The sequence below is a fragment of the Lampetra fluviatilis genome, chromosome 23 (genome assembly GCF_964198595.1).
Source record: "Lampetra fluviatilis chromosome 23, kcLamFluv1.1, whole genome shotgun sequence".
Taxonomy (NCBI): Eukaryota; Metazoa; Chordata; class Hyperoartia; order Petromyzontiformes; family Petromyzontidae; genus Lampetra; species Lampetra fluviatilis.
In genome coordinates, this window is record NC_136297.1 from 6,095,211 (window position 1) to 6,117,852 (window position 22,642).

General features: G+C 54.4%; 1 protein-coding gene across 4 annotated transcripts in view; it reads right to left on the reverse strand.

Moving 5' to 3' along the window:
- RMC1 (regulator of MON1-CCZ1) overlaps nt 1–20,602 on the reverse strand; it is a 31,593-nt gene extending 10,991 nt beyond the window's left edge. The window contains exons 1-17 of one of the 4 annotated variants that reach the window (XM_078866923.1): nt 20,216–20,593; nt 19,497–19,682; nt 16,823–16,899; nt 15,304–15,388; nt 14,051–14,107; nt 13,249–13,335; nt 12,386–12,526; nt 10,490–10,593; nt 9,849–9,938; nt 9,602–9,707; nt 8,525–8,639; nt 7,799–7,843; nt 7,182–7,235; nt 6,530–6,658; nt 4,651–4,715; nt 2,838–2,957; nt 322–399 (exon numbers count right to left, since the gene is read on the reverse strand). In XM_078866923.1, the coding sequence (XP_078723049.1) occupies nt 322–399; nt 2,838–2,957; nt 4,651–4,715; nt 6,530–6,658; nt 7,182–7,235; nt 7,799–7,843; nt 8,525–8,639; nt 9,602–9,707; nt 9,849–9,938; nt 10,490–10,593; nt 12,386–12,526; nt 13,249–13,335; nt 14,051–14,107; nt 15,304–15,388; nt 16,823–16,899; nt 19,497–19,637 (1,494 nt within the window). In that variant the 5' untranslated portion in view covers nt 19,638–19,682; nt 20,216–20,593. Of the gene's footprint in view, nt 1–321; nt 400–2,837; nt 4,716–6,529; nt 6,659–7,181; nt 7,236–7,798; nt 7,844–8,524; nt 8,640–9,601; nt 9,708–9,848; nt 9,939–10,489; nt 10,594–12,385; nt 12,527–13,248; nt 13,336–14,050; nt 14,108–15,303; nt 15,389–16,822; nt 16,900–19,496; nt 19,683–20,215 lie in introns of those variants that run through there. The other 3 variants (XM_078866921.1, XM_078866920.1, XM_078866919.1) reach the window with 3 other exon arrangements.
- Nucleotides 20,603–22,642: the final 2,040 nt, after the last annotated feature.

The following is a 22,642-nucleotide window of genomic DNA, read 5'->3' on the forward strand; positions in this document are numbered from 1 at the left end:
ATCCATAGGACACGTCAAAATTAACTCGCCACAAAGCAGTACTCACTTTAGCGACCCAACCCCCCCCCCCCAAAAGGGAAGATGATAAGCGGAGACGATACCCGACAGATTTTATTATTTCCATTCTACGTGACTTTAACCGAAAGAACCAAGAAGATGAATCCCTGCAGTCACGAAAGCTTTAAATCGAAATATCCTCCACCTGCATGAAAAGCTCAACACTCACCTACGCACTCACCTGTACTCCTCACCTGCAATCTCACTGGCACGTCCACATACACTGGGGGGGGGGGGGGGGTGTGAGGCAGGGCTGAGACTCACCTGCACGGTTATCTGCGCTTGGTTGAGTGAGCGGATGTACTCCATGAGCACCGCGACGATGAACTTGTACGAGATTTCCTGCCACACGAAGAAAAGAAAAACACGGCCGTTATGAACCCCCCCCCCACTGGTGTATACAAGAGGTGCAAGGGCTACAACCTGAAACTTCAGTTGCACTCGGGCTCAGCGTCTCTGGCATGGACATTAACACATTCCTCCTGCGGAGGGAGCTGGTAGGAACGTTGGGTTGCTCGGTCAATGGCCAGGGTCAACGGCGGCGTGGTGTATTCCGCAAATATGGCCGACTGTGAGGGCGGGCACAAGCCGGCGTGAGTAGGTTAAACGTTGAGTTTTATAAGGGCACCACGGGTGACCAGCCCCTCCCCACCCAGCCCCACCCCTCCCACCCTCCCCACCCAGCTCCTCCCCACCCAGCCCCTCCCCACCCACCCAGCCCCTCCCCACCCAGCCCCTCCCCACCCAGCCCCTCCCCACCCTCCCCTTCCCACCCAGCCCCTCCCCACCCAGCCCCTGCCCACCCTCCCCACCCAGCCCCTCCCCACCCAGCCCCTCCCCACCCAGCCCCTCCCCACCCTCCCCTTCCCACCCAGCCCCTCTCCACCCTCCCCTTCCCACCCAGCCCCTCCCCACCCAGCCCCTGCCCACCCTCCCCACCCAGCCCCTCCCCACCTAGCCCCTCCCCTCATATTTTTGGATGCACGACGGACGGACACAATAATCCCCTGTGGGCTGGTGGAACCACGTGGTTCCTCCCAGTATGAGCCCCTAAACAGGGCACGGTGAGTCACTCAGAATCAGGGATTTAACCGAGGCCCCCTGTCGCTGGCACAGCCATTATGAAACCTGAATTTGACAAGAGGGAAATGCCCAGACCCAGATCTCAGCCATGCTGGCAAAGTATAATTGCCATCTACAAACCCCCTGATAATTGAAACTCCAGGCTCAGTATATGATCCAACAATCTCATTCGTATTGGTGCAATGCCTCCAACACACAACCATAATGAACCTATTTCGATTTAAAGCTTTCGTGACTGCAGGGATTCATCTTCTTGGTTCTTTCGGTAAAGTCACGTAGAAGGGAAGTAATAAAATAATAAAAATAAAACATAATAAAATAATTCCCACGACGTTTCGGCCACAACGCAAGCATAATGCACGGGCAAAACATAACTTTAAACCCCTTGCCAAACCTCCTACGCATTTCACAAGTAGTACTAATCGCATATCTGCATTTCCCATAAATATGCTAAAATTCCTCTTGATATACAAATGCTTTCGTCAAGGCGCTCGTCCTCCTCCCTCCCAGCTTAAATAGACGCTCCAAGCCTGGGGTGTGTCATTCAGACTGTCGTCTCGACAGACCTGTTCTTCACCTGAGGACGGCTGCTTGCGTTGTGGCCGAAACGTCGTGAGAATTATTTTATTATGTTTTATTTTGACTTTACCGAAAGAACCAAGAAGAAGACATAATGAACCTCTTCAGAGGACAAAATTCAGCTTCAGAAGTCAAACCCAACATCTCATCAGTGGTGCCTCAATACCTGACATGTACATTATGCAACCCCTAATCTCTATATATATAAAAGGCAAAGTTGTGAATATGTGTGTCTGTTCAAAATGTTTAGCGTACTTCCCGACATGCAACAAACTGAAAATTTGCCATGTGGGTACTTTCCAGACTGTACACCATGCAACAATTATAAAAATACACTTTTGTTTTTCTTTTTTTGGGGGGGGGGGGGAGCTCAATAATGTATATATTTTTTGCACGGCAAGTGAGCTGTGACGTCACATCTGTCACGTGACCCGCGCACGTGGAAGCGTAACGCATTGTAGTGTAGTGGTTAGCGCGCCGCGCTACGAACCCGGCGACCCGAGTTCGATTCCCGCTCACGGCCACACCACCGGTGACGATTATTTCAACAGCTCCTGGGCCTCCCCAAGGTCGACTCAGCCTCAAACGAGTAACTGGTGTGGTGTGTGAACATCGCCACTGGGGAGACAAAGGCGGCCGGGTGTGGTGGATCCAAGTCACGGGCAAAGCCGGATAGTACAGCTAATACAGTTATATATGAAGCCTCAAGGTCATGAGCCATTTCGGCCTCAGTGTCTCCGATAGAGCCAATACAAATGTGGATTCACGCAGCATTTATGTACGGCCACATCTCCAGACACTGTGCAAGAAACGGTCCGCATGTTATTTGTTGGGAGAGACAGGTCAAGGCAGAGTAAAAAAAGAAAATATCTTGGAAGTCCAGATATGAACAGAGGTGGGGAGTCAACAGCATGGATGGCTGGGGGAAGGAAGTTCCAGACCACGTGACCACCATGGGAGAGTTCGAACCCAATCGGACAAACGCTTAAACCCTTGAGATGACACACAGCCCTGGTGGCTGGCCGTCTCCGACACGGCAGTCGTGAACCCCTTGTAAGTGAGATACGCAGCCTGGCGTCTCTCAGACACGCAGCCTCGTTGCTGGCGCTGCGCCGTACCCGCTTCTCGGTGAAGGCTGACAGCACGTGCGTGTACATGGTGGACTGGTCGATCACCGACTGCTTCTGCTGGTGCCGGCTCAGTTGAGAGGAGCCTTTGTACTGGCCAGACTCCAAAGCCTGCGCACAACACAAACATCAGAGGATGCCATTCGCCACCAAGCAGCAGTGACGTCACCACCACGGTGCTTGCGTCAGGCTAGGTGCACTTTGAGGCTATCACGTGGAGTGTGTGGAAGACTCGCTGCTGGCAGGTGTTCATGGGTTAACAGAAAGGCGACTGCCAATTGTGTCTCTGTGCTCCGCACTGTGCTAACTTAGCACCCTCTATTGGGCAAAGTAGAAGCTGTGCGGATGCCGTGGCTTTGAGTGAGTGTGGGGAGTGGTGATGTATGGGCTGGCATGCTGCGCTACGAACCCGGTCACACAAATTCGATTCCCATTCACGGCCACCACACCCACCCTTTTCTGTGCCATGGTATATTTTGTAAGTGCTAGCTCACACCACTTTCCCCAAACAGTCTAGATTTGTCTGTTAAGGCTATATGGGGGATATTTGTATTTATGTGGTGTTATTGGTGATGATGATGATAGATATGATTGTGGTTATGGTGACCCGGGTGGTGATGGTGGTTTGAGTGCATTCTTAGGTGCTCGCGAACAGACATTGCCCCAAAAGTCTTTGAAGACTATTCCGGGGATCTTTTTCTTTGATGGTGGTGATGATGGTGGTACTGGTGGCAGAGGTCGCAATCGGGTACCCGATATCCGTACCCTACCCGATACCCGGTCGGGTACGGGTACCCGTTTGCGACCCTGGTGCGGCCGGGTACGGGTAGGCTGTGAGTCACTGGTGAGTAACCGTTTGTCACTCATTTCCCAACGTCTTGTCTCTTCTCACAATTCAATTTCCTAGAATCAACCCACCCGCGCCTGCAACATGGCTTCATCCCAGAGGTCGCAATCGGGTACCCGATACCCATACCCTACCCGATACCCAGCTACCCGTACCCGGCCGGGTATCGGGTACGGGTACCCGTACCCTACCCGGCCGGGTACGGGTACCCATTTGCGACCCTGGTGCGGCCGGGTACGGGTACGGGTAAGGAATCAAAACCCGTTTGCGACCCCTGACTGGTGGTGATGATGGTGGTGGTACTGCTGGTGATGATGGTGGTGGTACTGGTGGTGATGATGGTGGTGGTACTGGTGGTGATGATGGTGGTGGTACTGGTGGTGACGATGGTGGTGGTACTGGTGGTGATGATGGTGGTGGTACTGGTGGTGATGATGGTGGTGGTACTGGTGGTGATGATGGTGGTGGTACTGGTGGTGATGATGGTGGTGGTACTGGTGGTGATGATGGTGGTGGTATTGGTGGTGACGATTGTGGTGGTACTGGTGGTGACGATGGTGGTGGTACTGGTGGTGACGATGGTGGTGGTACTGGTGGTGACGATGGTGGTGGTACTGGTGGTGATGATGGTGGTGGTACTGGTGGTGATGATGGTGGTGACGATGGTGGTGGTACTGGTGGTGATGATGATGGTGGTACTGGTGGTGATGATGGTGGTGGTACTGGTGGTGATGATGGTGGTGGTACTGGTGGTGACGATGGTGGTGACGATGGTGGTGGTACTGGTGGTGACGATGGTGGTGGTACTGGTGGTGGTACTGGTGGTGATGGTGGTGGTGGTACTGGTGGTGATGGTGGTGGTACTGGTGGTGGTGATGGTACTGGTGGTGGTGATGTGTTGCTGCGGTGGAATGCCTGCTGGTAGGCGAGCTCTGTGCTGAGCCATTCGTGGTAAACCTGGTTGAGTTTGTCAAACACGGCGGCCACCGTGGGCAGACTCTCCTGCCGCGCCGCGTACAGCACTGCACACGCAGTTCACGCACACACAGCACAGACACACACACACAGCACAGACACGCACACACACACACAGCACAGACACGCACACACACACACAGTACAGACACACACACAGTACAGACACACACACAGCACAGACACGCACACACGCAGTTCACGCACACACACACACAGCACACACACACACACACAGTACAGACACGCACACACAGCACAGACACACACACACAGCAGACACGCACACACAGCACAGACACACACAGCACACACACACACACAGTACAGACACGCACACACAGCACAGACACACACACACAGCACAGACACGCACACACAGTACAGACACGCACACACACAGTACAGACACGCACACGCAGTTCATGCACACAGCACAGACACGCACACACAGCACAGACACGCACACACAGTACAGACACACACACACGGTGACAAAGATCACCCGGAAAGCCTCAACAGGCTTGGGGCAAGTGTTGTTAGCGAGTAACACCTATGAAGGCCGGCATGACACACGAGGGGGTGGGGTGGCCAGCACCATGCCCGACCACCTTTGTCTTCCCAGTGGCGATGATGTTTTACACACCGCACCAGGTACTAATTTTAAGTCGACCTAGGGGAGGCCCAGGACCGGTTCAGATAATCGTCACTGGTGTTAGCTGTGAGCGGGAATCGAACTTGGGTCACTGGGTTCGTAGTGCAGTGTGCTAACTGCGATACTACCCCTCCCCACGATGCGCACACAGTATATACAAACACATAAGCGGTACACACACACCCATGTCTCTCATACCATGTTTATCCATGCCCCCATTTCCTGTGCATCTCTGTGTATCCCCATATCCCTCGTGTGTCCTCATATCCCCTGTGTCTTCTGTATCCCCATGTCTCCCATTTCCCTGTCTACCCATATCCATATGCCTCCCCCGTATCACCATCTCGCCGTGTCCCTGTGTCTCCGTGTTCCATCTTGCGCTGTTGCCACATGCCCCCTGGGTCTCCCAGTACCCGTGTTTCTCCTATATCCTCCCCATGTCCCCATTTCTCCTTATATCCCCATCCCTCACATCCCTTGCAATCCTATGTCCCCTACATGCGTGTTCTGCACATGTCCCCCACACGTCCTGCGCATGTCCCCGTACCCCCCCTCTTCCCCTCCCCCCCATGTCCCCTGCTTGTCCCCCGCTTTCCCCAACTTGTCCCCCGCGCGTACCCCGCGTGTACCCCGCGTGTACCCATCCCCCGCATGTCCCCCACATTTCCCTCCGGGTGTTCCCCCCCCTGCCCCCCGGTGTCTCACCACGTGTCCCCCCCCGGCGTGTCCCCCGCGTATTCCCCATGTGCCCCCCGCAAGCCCCCATCCCCCGCCGTGGTGCCCCCCCCGTGTGTCCCCCCCGTGTGTCCCCCACGTGTCCCCATCCCCCGCCGTGGTGCCCCCCCCGTGTGTCCCCGCGTGTCCCCCACGTGTCCCCATCCCCCGCCGTGGTCCCCCCCCGTGTGTCCCCCCCGTGTGTCCCCTACGTGTCCCCATCCCCCGCCGTGGTGCCCCCCCCGTGTCCCCCGCGTGTCCCCATCCCCCGCGTTGTCCTCCCACATGTCTCCCACATGTCCCCCACGTGTCCCCAACCCCCGCCGTGGTGCCCCCCACATGTCCCCCGCGTGTCTCCAACCCCCCCCGTGTGTCCCCCGCGTGTCCCCCCCGTGTCCCCCGCGTGTCCCCCCCGTGTCCCCCGGGTGTCCCCATCCCCCGCGTTGTCCCCACCACGTGTCCCCCCCGCGTGTCCCCCGGGTGCGTGCGTACACTGGCGGCACACGGTGAGCATGACGGAGCGGCACTCGCGTCGCTGCAGCAGGAACTCCATGAGACGCGAGCGGTCGGAGAACGCGTCGAGCACGGGCTCCAGGCACAGCTGCAGTGTGCACAGACAGCCTGCGCAACGCACACACCATGTACACAATTCATACAACACACACACACACAGGCAGCCTGCACAACGCACACACCATTTACACAATTCATACAACACACACCATATACACAATTCATACAACACACACGCACACAGGCAGCCTGCACAACGCACACACCATGTACACAATTCATACAACACACGTGTACACAATTCATACAAGACACACGCACACAGGCAGCCTGCACAACGCACACACCATGTACACAATTCATACAACACACGCACACAGGCAGCCTGCGCAACGCACACACCATGTACACAATTCATACAACGCACACACCATGTACACAATTCATACAACACACACACAGACAGACTGCGCAACGCACACACCATGTACACAATTCATACAACGCACATGTACAAAATTCATACAACACACGCACACAGCCTGCGCAATCGACGCAACAGATACAGATAAGGGCAACGGACTAATTTCGGGCTGAGTGGACCCAGGGGAGGCCCGGTGAGGCCACTCACCGAGTTTGGCGTCAATGATGATGTTGGGCTGGAACACAATCCAGCTGGAAGAGTCTGGGCAGAAGGTCAAAGGTTAACCCGGGGAGACGCACACCATGGACGGTGGCGGCGGTGCTGATAGCGGCCGTGGTGGTGGTGATAATGATGGTCGCGGCTGTGGTGGTGGTGGTGATAATGATGGTCGCGGCTGTGGTATGTGGTGGTGATGGTAAGAGGTCACGGTGGTGATGATGATGATAGAGGTCATGGTGGAGATGGTAGTGGTTGTGGTGATCTGGTGATGTCAGCAGTGGTGATGTCAGTGACATTAGTGATGTGGTGGTTTTAGCGCTGGTGGTGTGGCCGTGTTGGCGATGTTGATTTGGCAGTGTTGGCGGTGGTGATGTGGTGGTGTTAGTGGTGCCGATGCGGCGGTGTTGGCGGTGATGTGGTGGAGTTAGCTCTGGTGATGTAGTGGTGATACGGCTGTGTTAGCGGTGCTGATGTGGCTGTGTTAGCGGTGCTGATGCGGCGGTGATGTAGTGGCGATGCGCCGGTGTTGGTCGTGGTGATGCGGCGGTGTTGGCGGTGCTGACGTGAGAGCCAATGCTGCCCCTGCGGTGCCGCGTCAAGGATACACAGCTCAAACGGGATCGGTGCGGGCGCCAGTGCAGCCGTGGGACCTGGGAGTCGGAAACAAAAAAAAAAACATCAAACAACGTCCTCCCCCGATCCACCGAGCTGCAGCTCGTGTACGCGAGTCCGAGCGAGCCAGAGCGACGAGCGTGTTGGGCTACGTATGAGCAAATGCGTGAGCGGGCGAGCGGGCGAGCGAATGATCATGCTAGTTCATGGGCGGGAGCATCAGCAACGGGTGCGAGTGAACACGCGTGTCACTTGGAGAGTCTCAGTGAGCGAGCGAGTGAGCATGCGAGTCGGTGCGCGGCCACTAGCGTGTACAATAACACATGCGAGTGCACGTGACCGTGTGTGCAAGCGAGTTGCTGCTGTGCAATCAGTTCATTGTGCAGGTGTACAAGAGCGTGGAATGCAAGTGCGCGTGTGCACGCGTACGCGCGTATGCCGGGCATGGTGTTGGCCACCCACCCCCTCATGTGTCGTGCTCACTTACAGCACTTGGCCCCAACAGCATGCACTTGCGTACGTACGTGCATGTGCGAGTGTGTACATGTGAATGCGTGCGTGTGTGTGTGTAGACCGATGCCACGTGTGTGTGTGTGCATGCGTATTCATGCATTTGCGTGAGTGTACGTTTATATGTATGCATGTTGAACTTCTTTCGCACCATACGTAGCCAACAATGTGAATCGCAGGTGTGCGTGTGTGTGTGTGCGTGTGCAGACCGGCGCGACTCTGCAGGGCATAGGGGTGGATGGATGCTGGTGGCAGCACCGGGTAGTGAATGTTGACGTGGCCGTCAAACTCCTTTCCCATCCGGATGTCGAAAACCAGGGACGTCTGAAACCAACAAATAAAGAATTCACGGTACCTGCATCTGTGCAAGCCTGGGTCGCCGAGGTAGTCAACATCTTGCGACCGCGGCGAGGCCGGGAGGGAGGTGATCGTGATTTATAGGCAGAGAGCGGTGGGAATGTGGAACCGGCTCTTCATGCAACACGTGGCAATGGTAGAAGCCGATTCACTGGGACTCGTCAAGACATCCCTCGATGAGATCCTAGAATCGATCTCCTACCAACAACGGAAAGAGCCGGATGGACCGAACGCCCCCCCTCCTTTCTGATGTCTCTATGGCAAGTTACAGGTTGATAGATTGAAAGGACAGATGTATAAATAAACTCTTTTAGACGGATGGATTTGAATAAAGAGTGTGATGGGTTCATCTATAACCTGACAGATAGATGACTAGACAGCTGGATAGCTACACCAACAGATGGACAGACAAAGAAATAGAAATACTGATTGAAGGATAACCGAATAGTTTGCTATACAGCGAGAACGACTGATACGTGAGGATGACCGAAAGCTGCGTAAGGCAGATGGACAGATAAATCGAAGCGTCCAAATTGCGCATCCACCTTGGAGCTCTGGTGATGGATTATGCAAAGGTTGTCCAACATGACAGACACTGATGATGTATGGAGAAGTCATGTAGAAGGGAAATAATATTACCGAAAGAACCAAGAAGATGAATCCCTGCAGTCACGAAAGTTTTAAATTGAAAGATGTACGGAGAATGAACAGACAACAGACTTATACATCGCGAGGCACAGACTGCGGGCCGAAGATCTGGTAGTCGACTATGCAGACGTTGTCCACCACAACGGACAGAGACCCATCATGCATGTGGAGAGGTAGATGATGGGCCCGAAAGATCAACGAATAGACAGAAGACAGATGTGTGCGTCGTTAGGCACAGATGGTGGGCCGAAACAATCCGGCCCTTTCCCCCGCGCGTCCACCTTGGAGGTCTGGTGGTGGACGATGAAGAGGTTGTCCACCACGTTGACCGCGAAGCGCCCCGTCGTGTTCAGCTTCAGCACGTGCTGCTTGCGGCACGGCCCGTCCCTGGGCGCCAGCGGGAGAACGAGAGCGAGGCAGCGTAAGAGGAGAGTGGCGGCGTCAGCGGCGTTACGATTAAAGGGTTTGGCCCACGCGCGTCGCGGTGGCAAGTCGGAAACCCGGGTGGAGGCCCCTCGGCACGCTCACTTGGGCAGGTGGTAGAGTAGCACCTCGGCGCCAGGCTGCGCCGTCGTGCGCACCGTGTGTCGCAGCACGGCCACAAACAGCTGCCCGTATCTGCCGAGAGAGGAGAGAGCTAGGTCACCACGGGCGCTGTGCGAGGCGTGTAAATCGTGTACGCTACCCAGAGGTCGCAACCGGGTACCCGATACCCGTACCCTACCCGATACCCGGCTACCCGTACCCTGGTGCGGCCGGGTACGGGTAGACCGTGAGTCACTGGTGAGTAACCGTTTGTCACTCATTTCGGGTAGGGTACGGGTAGGGAACAGGTACCCATACCCGGCCGGGTACGGGTACCCATTTGCGACCCTGGTGCGGCCGGGTACGAGTACAGGTAAGGAATCAAAACCCGTTTGCGACCTCTGACGCTACCTAACATTGAAAACTCATTTGTTGAGAACGGCTTTTTTATGTTTAGTTTCTTGTACTTCCCTGCACCTCCGATTCGTACGGTCGGCTACGGACAGCGTGACACAAGCTCAACATACGTACGTACATATACGCAAGACGTCTGTGCAGCAGGACCGAGGGTGTACAACACACGAGCGGCTGCGTGTGGGCAACGCGTGTGCCAGCGGTTGCACGGTGTGCGAGGGGCGACGCACATGGAGGCCATGGAGATGTCTCTCTCTTGCAGGCACAGCTTGGCGGGCTTGGGCACCAGCGGCACCTCCACCTCGAACTTGCTCAGCTTCGTCATGGAGCCCGGCTGCCTCGCCGCCCACGGACCGGGGGAACGAACACAGCTCAGTAAATGAGCAGCGGTTAAGGTCACAAGTGCCGCGCACGTAGACCGGCGATGCACCATCGCTTGTGTCAGTGCTGGGCAAACTGTGGCCCGCGAGTCAGCATGCAGCCTGTGGAGCCCCCCCGTGGTGGTGGCCTGGTCTAAGTGTGTGTCTAGGGCAGGGATCGGCAACCAAAATTACGAGAGACGTTTTTTTCGAATTCGGTAAAAATCGATATTTCAAGAGGCAGAATGCATGCGAATATGAGACGGTCCCTAATGAATAACGGCACGAAACGGTCCTTAATGAGCCGCACGCGGCTCCGGAGCCGCGGGTTCCCAACTCCTGCCCACGGTGAACTGGACTTCCACGGTGAACTGGACTTCCACGGTGATCTGGACTTCCACGGTGAACTGGACTTCCACGGTCAGGGGTGGGCAAAACAAAATAACATGAAAAGCCATTTTCTCGAATTTCAAGGGCTGCACTGCAGTCCTCACAGGGCCGCATGCCGACTCCGGAGCCGCGGGTTGCCAACCGCTGGTCTCGGGTGATGCGTGAAGGTGCATGCTGAGTGCACAAGCATGGTGTGAAGTTTGCGGCCCACCACCAACTGATGTGCTATGAAGAAGGGCCACTGCCCAGAATGTTGGCGACGAATGTGTTGACTTTGTTTGTTATTGGTGCTCGTGCACCACCGCCAACGCAGCGGCATCACCAAATAATTTGTTTTATCATAGAATTTGGACCTTGGGATGGGATGGTGTACGTTACTTGGATCCCAGGGTGAAAATTTCCGGATGATAACAATGTTGCTCTCCCCACATGCTGGCATGTCGCCCCGTGTCGCCCCGCATCACCCCCTTGTCTTCCTTGAGTTTCCACCATGTCTCCACAGTTTCTCGCTATGTCTCCCCCGTGTCTTCCTGCGTCTCCCCTGTGCCCCTGACTCGCCTCCCTGTGTCTCCTTCTCGTCTCCACCGTGTCTACCAAAGTCTTCTCTGTAGCCCCGTATCTCGCGGTTCCACCGCGTCTGCCCCGCGTCTGCCCCGCGTCTCCCCCGCGTCTCCCCCGCGTCTCCCCCGCGTCTCCCCCGCGTCTCCCCCGCGTCTCCCCCGCGTCTCCCCCGCGTCTCCCCCGCGTCTCCCCCGCGTCTCCCCCGCGTCTGCCCCGCGTCTCCCCCGCGTCTCCCCCGCGTCTGCCCCGCGTCTCCCCCGCGTCTCCCCCGCGTCTCCCCCGCGTCTCCCCCGCGTCTCCCCCGCGTCTCCCCCGCGTCTCCCCCGCGTCTGCCCCGCGTCTCCCCCGCGTCTCCCCCGCGTCTCCCCCGCGTCTCCCCCGCGTCTCCCCCGCGTCTCCCCCGTGTCTCCCCCGCGTCTCCCCACAGTCTCCCTGCGCCTCCCCCGTGTCTCCCCCGTGTCTCCCCCGCGTCTCCCCCGCGTCTCCCCACAGTCTCCCTGCGCCTCCCCCGTGTCTCCCCCGCGTCTTCCCCGCGTCTCCCCCGTGTCTCCCCTGTGTCTGCCCCGCGTCTCCCCACAGTCTCCCTGCACCTTCCCCGTGTCTCCCCCGTGTCTCCCCCGTGTCTCCCCCGCGTCTCCCCCGCGTCTCCCCCGCGTCTCCCCCGCGTCTCCCCCGCGTCTCCCCCGCGTCTCCCCCGTGTCTCCCCCGTGTCTCCCCCGCGTCTCCCCCGTGTCTCCCCCGCGTCTCCCCCGTGTCTCCCCCGCGTCTCCCCCGTGTCTCCCCCGTGTCTCCCCCGTGTCTCCCCCGCGTCTGCACCTTGAAGTGGTAGGGTTGGATGACGTTGCCCAGCACGGTGGTGGAGGCCAGCACCACGCTGCTGTCCGGGCAGTACACGAACCAGTTCACGTTGAGGCTCTGGCTCTTGAGCAGCTTGAGCGAGCGTTTCTCTGGGAGGACCTGAGTGCGAGTCGACCCATGGGGCAAAACAAGACGGTCAGAGATTTCACTCGGCAATCGGCTCGTCCATCTGTTCACATGTCCATCGGTCAGATCAAGGATTCGTTAGCCCCATCAGCTTGTAAATTTGCCAATGCACCAGCTTACGATTCTGGCTACAGGTTCAGGCATCGGCTCACCTGTTCGTAAATCCAGCCATTCACGAATCCACCCATTCATTAGTCCATCCATACTTCGACCAGCCCATCATTAACGCATTAGTTGCTTCATCCACTCGCCAATCCTTCCAAGAATCAATCTTGATTTGAAGCTTTCGTGACTGCAGGAATTCATACTCTTTGGTTCTTTTGGTAAAGTCACGTAGGTGGAAAAAATCATAGATCACGACGTTTCGATCGCCACAAAAGCAATCGTCTTCAGGTGGGAGACAGACGATTGCTTGTGTGGCAATCAGAACGTCGTGATCTAGTATTTTTTCTACCTTCCAAGAATCCTTTCAATGATGCATTAATCCACAAATGCATCAGTCCATTCACTCATCTATCCACCAATCAGTGTATTTACTTATAAACAAAATCCACCCATTCTTCTATCAGACCATCCACACGCGGTCCAGTCCACGCCCGTCAACCCGCCGCTTACCATCGCCGCCAGCGCCGAGCTCGTTGTGGGCGCGGACCCCCCCCGATGGTACTGGCTGGCTGGCTGGCTGGCTCGCTCACCTGGTAAAACTCGAGGCTAAAGTCGGTGACAAAGACGATCTCGTAGGCGCTGGTCCAGCAAAACCCTGTCACCTTGGCGTTCCTCGTCTGCGACAAACAGGGCGGACGCGGCCGTGAGTACCGGGTTGGTGGAACGATGCCGAGCAGTAGCTCGGCAATTTCCGCCTCTTTTGCAACAAGAATCGATGTCAACGTCGAAAAGGTCGGCGCCCGCCGCTGACGTGCCTCGGTCGCGGGGGCGGCACGCATCTCCGTCGATATATCCATCAAATTAAAAACCCTGTGCTCAAATAAATCCATGCATCTTCTTGGTTCTTTCGGTAAAGTCACGTAGAATGGAAATAATAAAATAACACAAATAAAACATAATAAAATAATTCTCACGACGTTTCGGCCACAACGCAAGCAGCCGTCCTCAGGTGAAGAACAGGACTGTCGAGACGACAGAGTCTGAAATGTTTTATTTCTATTATTTCCATTCTACGTGACTTTACCGAAAGAACCAAGAAGATGAATCCCTGCAGTCACGAAAGCTTTAAATCGAAATCCATGCATCTCATGGAACAAAGTATGTATGAATCGCGGGCAGTCGGATAACGAAACTTGTCAAAGTAGACTAAAAATTTATTAAAACTACACTGCATGAAAGAGACATTTAAGAATAAGCTCCTGCATTAAACCACAACCCCAGAATCAGAACGGTGACAATTCTTTGAGCTACGAAGTTGACGGCGGGGGTACGGTGGGGGGCCACGGTGCTGATGCCCAAAGCAAGCGTCTCTCCTGTACCACCCCTCCTCACCTTGCATTCCTGCGAATACTCGGAACTACTCAGGTCCGGGATGAAGTTAATGAACTCCTGTTGGGACAGAGACATTAAGAGAGCACACAAGGATACATGGTGGATTACATGCAATGACACATAAGCACACAAACAAGGACGTATAAACAGATACACACACACACCGATACAAAGATCCCTCATTTTTAGCCTGAACAGATTGTTGGGGCTATTAGCGTGTGGCACCTATGAAGGCCGGCATGACACACGAGGGGGTGGGTGGCCAGCACCACGCCCGCCCGCCCGCCCGCCCGCCTATGGCTCCCGAGTGGCGATGTTTACCATACCAGGTACTCATTTGAGGCTGAGTCGACCTAGGGGAGGCCCGGGACCGGTTTAAATATTTGCTGTTATTGGTCGTGAGCGGAAATCAAACTTGGGTCGTTGGGTTCATAGTGCAGCGCGCTAACCACTGCGCCACCGCTCACCACGATAACAGCGTCCATCCGCCACTAAGTGGCGGTGACGTCACCGAGGCACTTGTGCCACTCACGTTACCTTCTGCAGCGCTGATGTTTACACAACGCAGCAGTTACTCACTACAGGCTGAGTCGACCTAGAGGAGGGCTCGAGACCAATTAAGATATTCGTCACCGACGGTGGCCACGAGCGGTTAATCGAACTCGGGTTCCCGTGTTCGTAGCGCAGCGCGCTAACCCGCTACACTACCGCTCCCCACGCACACAGATACAAAGACAAAGAACCCCCGTATAGCCTTAACAGACTGTAGGGGCAAGTGCTGTTAGCGAGCACCTATGAAGGCCGGAACGGTACACGAGGGGATGGGTGGCCAGCACCACGCCCGACCGCCTTTGTCTCCCTAGTGGCAATGTTTACACATCGCACCAGGTACTCATTTGAGGCTGAGTCGACCTAGGGGAGGCCCGGGACCGGTTCAAATAATTGTCACTGATGTTGGCAGTGAGTGGGAATCGAACCCGTGTCGCCGGGTTCATAGCGCAGCGCGCTAACCGCTACACTATCGCTCCCCGCGCACAGATACACACATACATGCACACACACGAAAATGTACACACACAAAACTGTACACACACTCGCGCATATGGACACACATTCAAAGATGCCCCCCCCCGCACCATATCACGAAGCTCAGCAACAGTAGCTCAGTGCTCTGACATGGCCATTATGAGCCCCGGAGGCAGGCGGCCTTCTCGAGGTTGACAGTCTTATGAAACACAAGTAAAGGTCCTCACCACAGATTTGGGCGTCCTCTGCACTGCCAGAATTTTGTTCCCAACAGAAAACTTGATGGACTTAATCTCCCCTTTGTCCTCAAGTCTGGAGACCACACGAATACACGCACACGTGCGCAAAGGCAGAGAGCACAATGAAGCAAACAAAGGCTCATTCCTAGCAGCGTGCTTCAGCCGCACCGAACCTCACAATGGCTCCTCCCACCCTCAACCAGTATATATACAAGGACTGTTTTCTTGGAATTTCTCTCACTTGATACAGCTATCGTGCTGTGACGGTTCCACCTGAAGACGGAAGCTTGTGTTGCCCCCGAAACGTCGTGATTTTTATTTATTTTTATTTTACTTTTATTAATTTAAATTTTTTACCTACGTGACTTTACCGAAAAAAACCTAAGAATATGAATCCTTGCAGTCACGAAAGCTTCAAATCTAGAAGCATTATAGACCCTGTTTGGTGAGCATCTATTAAGGCCGGGAATGGCACCACAGCCCACATGCCACACCAGGCAGACCTAATCAATTTAAGGCACCACCAGAAATTTAACCCAGGTTTCTGAGCTCCGTAGCACGATACACGACCCAATGCACTGCTTGTTCCCAGATACACACACATGGCCATTGTCCGTGGGCCAGATCGGAAACTGGTATGACCTAAAATAGAAAAACTTTATTCGAACCCATTAATATATCCTACCAGTTTTATATTTGGTAACCCTACTCATTTCAAATGTTCTTCGGTTTTTTCGGTAAAGTCACGTAGGTAAAACAATCAATAAAATAAAAGAAAACTAAGTTAAATCACGACGTTTTCGGAGGCAACACAAGCTTCCTTCATCAGGTGTAAGCTTCAAATCTAGAATCATTTCAAATGGTTCACACACAATCCGGCACCTCCGATTAGCATGGCTGGCTACGTACGGTGCGAAATAAGTTCAACATACACACATACATTGTTCACGTACACAAATTAGAACAGCTAAAGTTATGCCACCTCCAGTGGCACCGACAAGTGAGAGATCTGGCCTGGGCCCATGGTCAATCTGTACAGGGCAAGGTGAGTCAACACGCAAAAGATGACACGCAGTGGAGACACGAGGCAGGCGAGGTCTGGTGTGGTTGGGACAGCGTTACCGATGGCCGTAGTCCAGTGTCAAGAGAGAGGTTAGTGGCGGTGCACACAATCGTGGAGTGGTTGCGTGCGGAGCTGTGGAGGCATGGAGAGGTGCCGTGCACGGCAGCTAACCCTTGCGGCGTGGTGTGATACGTGCCAGGGTGATTGACATGGCAAGGTATAGTGTGGTGCACGCGAATTCAATATCGTACACCGCATTGCAGCGCGGATAGTGCAGTACAACGCAATGCGTTCATACAACACGGACTTGCGCCATTGAGTGACGGAGCGGTGCAGTGTTCTGCAGTGCGGTTTTGACTCGATGGGCGCAATGCTACGCGTTGTACGGTTTGACGCAGCACGGTGCTGTGTGGTGGCACGCTGTGGCGCGGTATGGCTCATCACCGGAAGTTGATGGTAATTTTCTCATCGAGACCTCGCACCACCACACCAATGGCTCCGCTGGCACGCACGGCGAACACCTGGCATGGCACACATCACCCACACATCACATGGTACACATCACCCACACATCACTGCACACGTCACCCCACACATCACCCACACATCACCCACACATCACATGGCACACATCACCCAGCACTGCACACGTCACCCCACACACGTCACCTCGCACTGCACACATTACATTGCACACATCGCCCACAACAACCGCCATTCGCCACTAAGTGGCGGTGACGTCACCACGACGCTTGTGCCAGGCTATGTGCACACACACAGCACACATCACCCACAATACACACATCACCCCGCAAACATCACCCACCATGCCACACCGCACACATAACCCGGCACCGCACACATCATCCACACCGCACACGTCACCCTGCACACAATATTTTACATTTATTTTATTACATTTGTTAACCCAGATGAGCCTCACAGAGTCCTACAATTATTTTTTCAGGAGGGTCCTGCCAAGTTTTCGCAGTAGGGGTTGTGGCAATAATTGCTATGTATGCTGGGGGTGGGGGGGGCGATCGTTGCTATGTATATTGCAATGGATTAATCTGCGGTGTAATTTTTCTAATTTGGCAAAGTTGTACCATGACGCCGGCACACAATGGGTCACTATTGCCAATGAGGCCACTGGGAAGCAGACGGCGCGTATGCCTCACTGTGAACACTGGGTCAGTGAAAATTGGCCAAAATGTCACCAAGTACAGAAAGTACCCCGATTTACGTCTTCCCCCCTTTTACGGCGTTTCGCAAATACGTCGGCACTTCATTAACACCGCTACCTGATTTACGTCACCTCAACCCAAACTTGCGTCGCTGACAGCATCGCACGCCGTCGTTATCCGTCGCCCCCCAGCCTTCACCTCCACCACCACCCACCACCACCTACCCACCACCACCTACCCACCACCACCTACCCACCACCACCACCTACCCACCCACCACCACCTACCCACCACCACCTACCCACCACCACCTACCCACCACCACCACCTACCCACCACCCGCCACCTACCCACCACCCGCCACCTACCCACCCACCCGCCACCTACCCACCCACCCGCCACCTACCCACCACCACCTACCCACCACCCACCCACCACCACCCACCCACCACCACCTACCCACCACCTACCTACCCACCACCACCTACCCACCCACCACCTACCCACCACCACCTACCCACCACCCTACCCACCACCACCTACCCACCACCACTTACCCACCACCACCATCTACCCACCACCCACCCACCACCATCTACCCATCACCTACCCACCATCCACCACCACCTACCCACCCACCACCACCCACCCACCACCACCCACCCACCACCACCCACCACCACCTACCCACCACCACCCATCACCTACCCACCCACCCACCACCACCACCCTAAAAATCTTTTGATTTCCGTCGTTTCGGTATTTGTCGTCGCACCTTTTAGGAACGCCTCCCTGACGTAAACCGTAACCCAGGGTTTAACTGTATCTAGTTTTCGTTTCTAAGGCCACGGTCTTATCGTCGCTTTATTGAAACACCGTGTGAGTGGAGAGACGAGAAGCGGCATGTGGTTGGAAGGGTTAGGACCAATGTTCTTCACTAATTTTCAGAGGGGGGGGGGGGCCCACATTCGCCGTGAAGACATAATCAGTGTGAGGGGCCACCACACATATCAAACCATTGGGGGGGTTTGAGACCACGATGATGATGATGATGGGGGTGATGGGGGTGAGAGAGTATTTTCACATTTGTGTATTGTCAGGGGACCGCACTAAAGGCCACCAGGGGACGCCGCGTGCCTCGCATTGAACAACGCTGGGTTAGGCCAACGTTGAACTATTGTCCCAACTTTTGGGGAACGTTTAAGGTTCACTGGGTATGGACCTCAAGTTTCAAGTTTCATTTATTAGGTAGAGCCCTGTGAGCCATTCGGCTCTTGAATCGGGTGCAACCGCAACAAACAAAAAACAAAAACATGAACAAGAAGACATCTTAATGTGACCAAGTGCAAACAGAAAATCCAAGAAAAGACAGCAAAATATTGCAGAAAAAGCACCGTACACCAACGCTGTGTGCACAAATCCCAGTGGGATGCAAGTCAAACAACAACAACCACAAGACACCATTGGAACCTCATTTTACAGTAGCAAAATATGATAATTGTTTTTTTACCCTTTATCTGGCAACAAAACTGACACTTTTTTTTACAAGGAGTCATGTTTGCATTGACCACAATACCTGCAGTCAGAATGCAAACAAAAAACACAACTCTAATAATGTATGCACTGTCCTTGAAATTGATTGGTCCACACCCGAGACAGCTTTTTTCGAGCCCAGTCTCACATGGTGTTGGACCAGATGACGCCAAAAGGCGCACAACTCAAAGACAATGCACCATCAGAGTATGAGAACTCCGGGTAAGCATTTACACCATTGGAACCTCATTTGCCAGTAGCAAAATATGATCATTGTTTGTTTTACCCTTTTATCTGGCAACAACACTGATACCTTTTTTTTACAAGGAGTCATGTTTGCATAACCACAAGACAACTTAGATTAAGGCCATCAGTCGAACTCTGTACTACAACACACAAACCTGTTTGTTGGCCTCGTCAAAGAAGACGTTGTTGATGGTGGAGATCTCCTCAAAGCGGACCGGGTTGGGCCCCAGCTCCAGGTAGAAGGCCTCCTCCTCCTCTTCCTCCTCCCCCCTCTTCATCTCTTTGGTGGCCTCCATTGACTCCCCCACCCCCTCTCGCAACTGCTGCTGCTTCTGCTGCTGCTGATAGCCACACAGATTTCACAAGGACACGTGGTGGTGATGATGGTGGTGGTGATGGTGGTGGTGATGATGGTGGTGATGGTGGTGATGGTGGTGGTGATGATGGTGGTGGTGGTGATGATGGTGGTGATGGTGGTGGTGATGGTGGTGGTGATGGTGGTGGTGGTGATGGTGGTGATGGTGGTGATGGTGGTGATGGAGGTGGTGGTGGTGATGGTGGTGGTGATGGTGCTGCTGCTGATAGCCACACAGATTTCACAAGGACACGTGGTGGTGATGATGTTGATGTTTCATGCTGGTCCTGACGACGACTCACGGTGAAACGATGTTGATGATGATTATGACGCCGCCGTTAATTATGCCCATGCCGAACTTTTTAATGGTCGATGGTCGCGCGACTGATGATGATGATGTTGTTGTTGATGTTGTTGTTGACTTATACAGCGCTGAGTGCGAATGACTGTGGTGGTGGTGGTCGCGATGCTGCCTCTGCTGCCGAATGACGTTGGCAATGGTAACGATGCCGCTCTTACCGCTGTCGTCGCGACCGGCTGCCGCTGTTGTCGCTGCTGATGTATTGTTGTTGCTGCTGCTGCTGTTGTTGTTGTTGCTGCTGCTGTTGTTGTTGTTGCTGCTGCTGTTGTTGTTGTTGTTGTTGCTGCTGCTGTTGTTGCTGCTGTTGTCGCTCCTGATGTTGTTGATGTTGAGCCACCACCACGCCGCCACCCCCACGGTAGCAGTTCCGGTCACGTGAGCCAGCGGCACGTGACGTTCCCACGAGGGGGGCGGGGGCGCGGGGGATGACGTCACCAAAAACAAAGCTGCTCCTCCCCCCCTCCGTGTAGCCTGCAACAGACAGTAGGGGCAAGTGCTCATTTGAGGCTGAGTCGACCTAGGTGGGTAGGAGCGGTTCAGGGTAATAATCCTCACTCGGTGGTGTTGGTGGCCGTGAGCGGGAATCGAAATCGGCTCCGCCGGGTTTCGTAGCGCAGCGCTACACGCAAGGAGGGAGAGATGACGTCATCACGACGCGGGTGACGTCATGTAGTGTGTGATGCGCGGTGACGTCATCGCGTCGTCCGTCGGTGCCCTCCTCAGGGGGGTGACGTCACCGCCAGTTGGTTCAACGAACAGTGCCGCTGCTAATTCATCACCACAATAATTCACAGTGTAACAAAAAAAATATATTTTTTTGTTGCTGGGTAGTAAGTGTTATTTTCTAATTGCTTATTCCTCAAAAGTATAGGAAATGGCTATTATTGCCCATAAACTTTGCTTTTGTGACCAGGACAGTGATATTTTTGAAATGTACCTATTTTCAATGAGAAAAATTGGTGTGCATTTGTGTAATTTCCTTCACATAAACGTTTGTGGGGAATAATAGCCAATAATAGCCATTTTCTATACTTTTGAGGCATAAACAATTAGGAAATAACACTTACTACCCAGGAACACAAATTGGAGGAAGCCCGTTCAATCAGGAAACATTTTGTATTTTTACGAATTATAATCATCATCGGGTCAGATCTCATCAGTGCATTCGTCAGTAACATTCCACTGGAAACGGTTACCGGTTCGATAATGAAACCGGTTATAACGGTTACCGGTTTGTATGTCTACAGTAGACGTGTCCTGTGTAATGCCCTTTCTGGGGAAGTCAACAGTGGTTGTTCTAAAGCTTTCGTGACTGCAGGGATTCATCTTCTTGGTTCTTTCGGTAAAATCACGTAGAAGGAAAATAATAAAATAATAATAATAAAACATAATAAAATAATTCTCACGACGAAACATCGTGAGAATTATTTTATTATGTTTTATTTTTATTATTTTCCTTCTACGAAGAAGATGAGTGGTTGTTCTATGGATGTACTCGCCTCCGCCATAGGAATGTGGAATGTTCACCACTGGCTTGAGGCTCTACATAAAAGGGCACCGCCTCATGCACATTTTTTCAATAAATTTGTTTTTTTTTGAATGCGTAATGTGTGTGTGAGTACGGTCCTGGCCTTCCCCGAGGTCAACTCAGCCTCAAATGAGTACCTGGGTGCGGTGTGTAAAAACATCGCCACTGGGGAGGCAAAGGCGGTCGCGCGTGGTGCCGTGTCGGCTTTCACACATTCCTGCGGAGGGAGCTGGTAGGAACGTTGGGTTGCTCGGTCAATGGCCAGGGTCAACGGCGGCGTGGTGTATTCCGCAAATATGCCCGATTGTGAGGGCGGGCACAAGCCGGCGTGAGTTGGTTAAACGTTGAGTTTTATAAGGGCACCACGGGGTGACCAGCCTCACCCCACCCAGCCCCACCCCTCCCACCCCCCACCCAGCCCCACCCTCCCCACCCAGCCCCTCCCCACCCAGCCCCACCCAGCCCCTTCCACCCTCCCCTCCCCCCACCCAGCCCCTCCTCCCCACCCAGCCCCATCCCTCCCTCCCACCCCTACCCTCCCCACCCTCCCCACCCAGCCCCTCCCCACCCTCCCCACCCAGCCCCTCCCTACCCTCCCCTCCCCACCCAGCCCCTCCCTGCACGACGGACGGACGGACACAATAATCCCCTGTGGGCTGGTGTAACCAGGAGGTTCCTACAAGTGTAGTGGTGATACGCGCTGGGTGTATATGTCGTGTGCCAGCGCGTATGTACGGGTGTGTGTGTGGTGACGCGCGCTGACGGGGAGGAGCAGGCGTCAGTGCGCGGGTGGGGGGTAGTGCTGCTGATTGGCTGTGTGCCGGTGACGCGCCCAGAGGGAGTGATCGGGTAGCAGCGCGGTGTGATTGGTCGGGGAGTGGAAACACGCGCTGAGCGGAACCGGATCGTAGGGATAGCGCGTGGGGATTGGGTAACTGAGGAGCGGTGCCGACGTTGAGGTCCGCATCCGCTCCGTCTCCCGGGAAGAAGGGGTATATAAGGTGATGCACAGAGGAGCAGGGGGCAGAAGTGGAACCATCTAAGAATGAAGACGAAG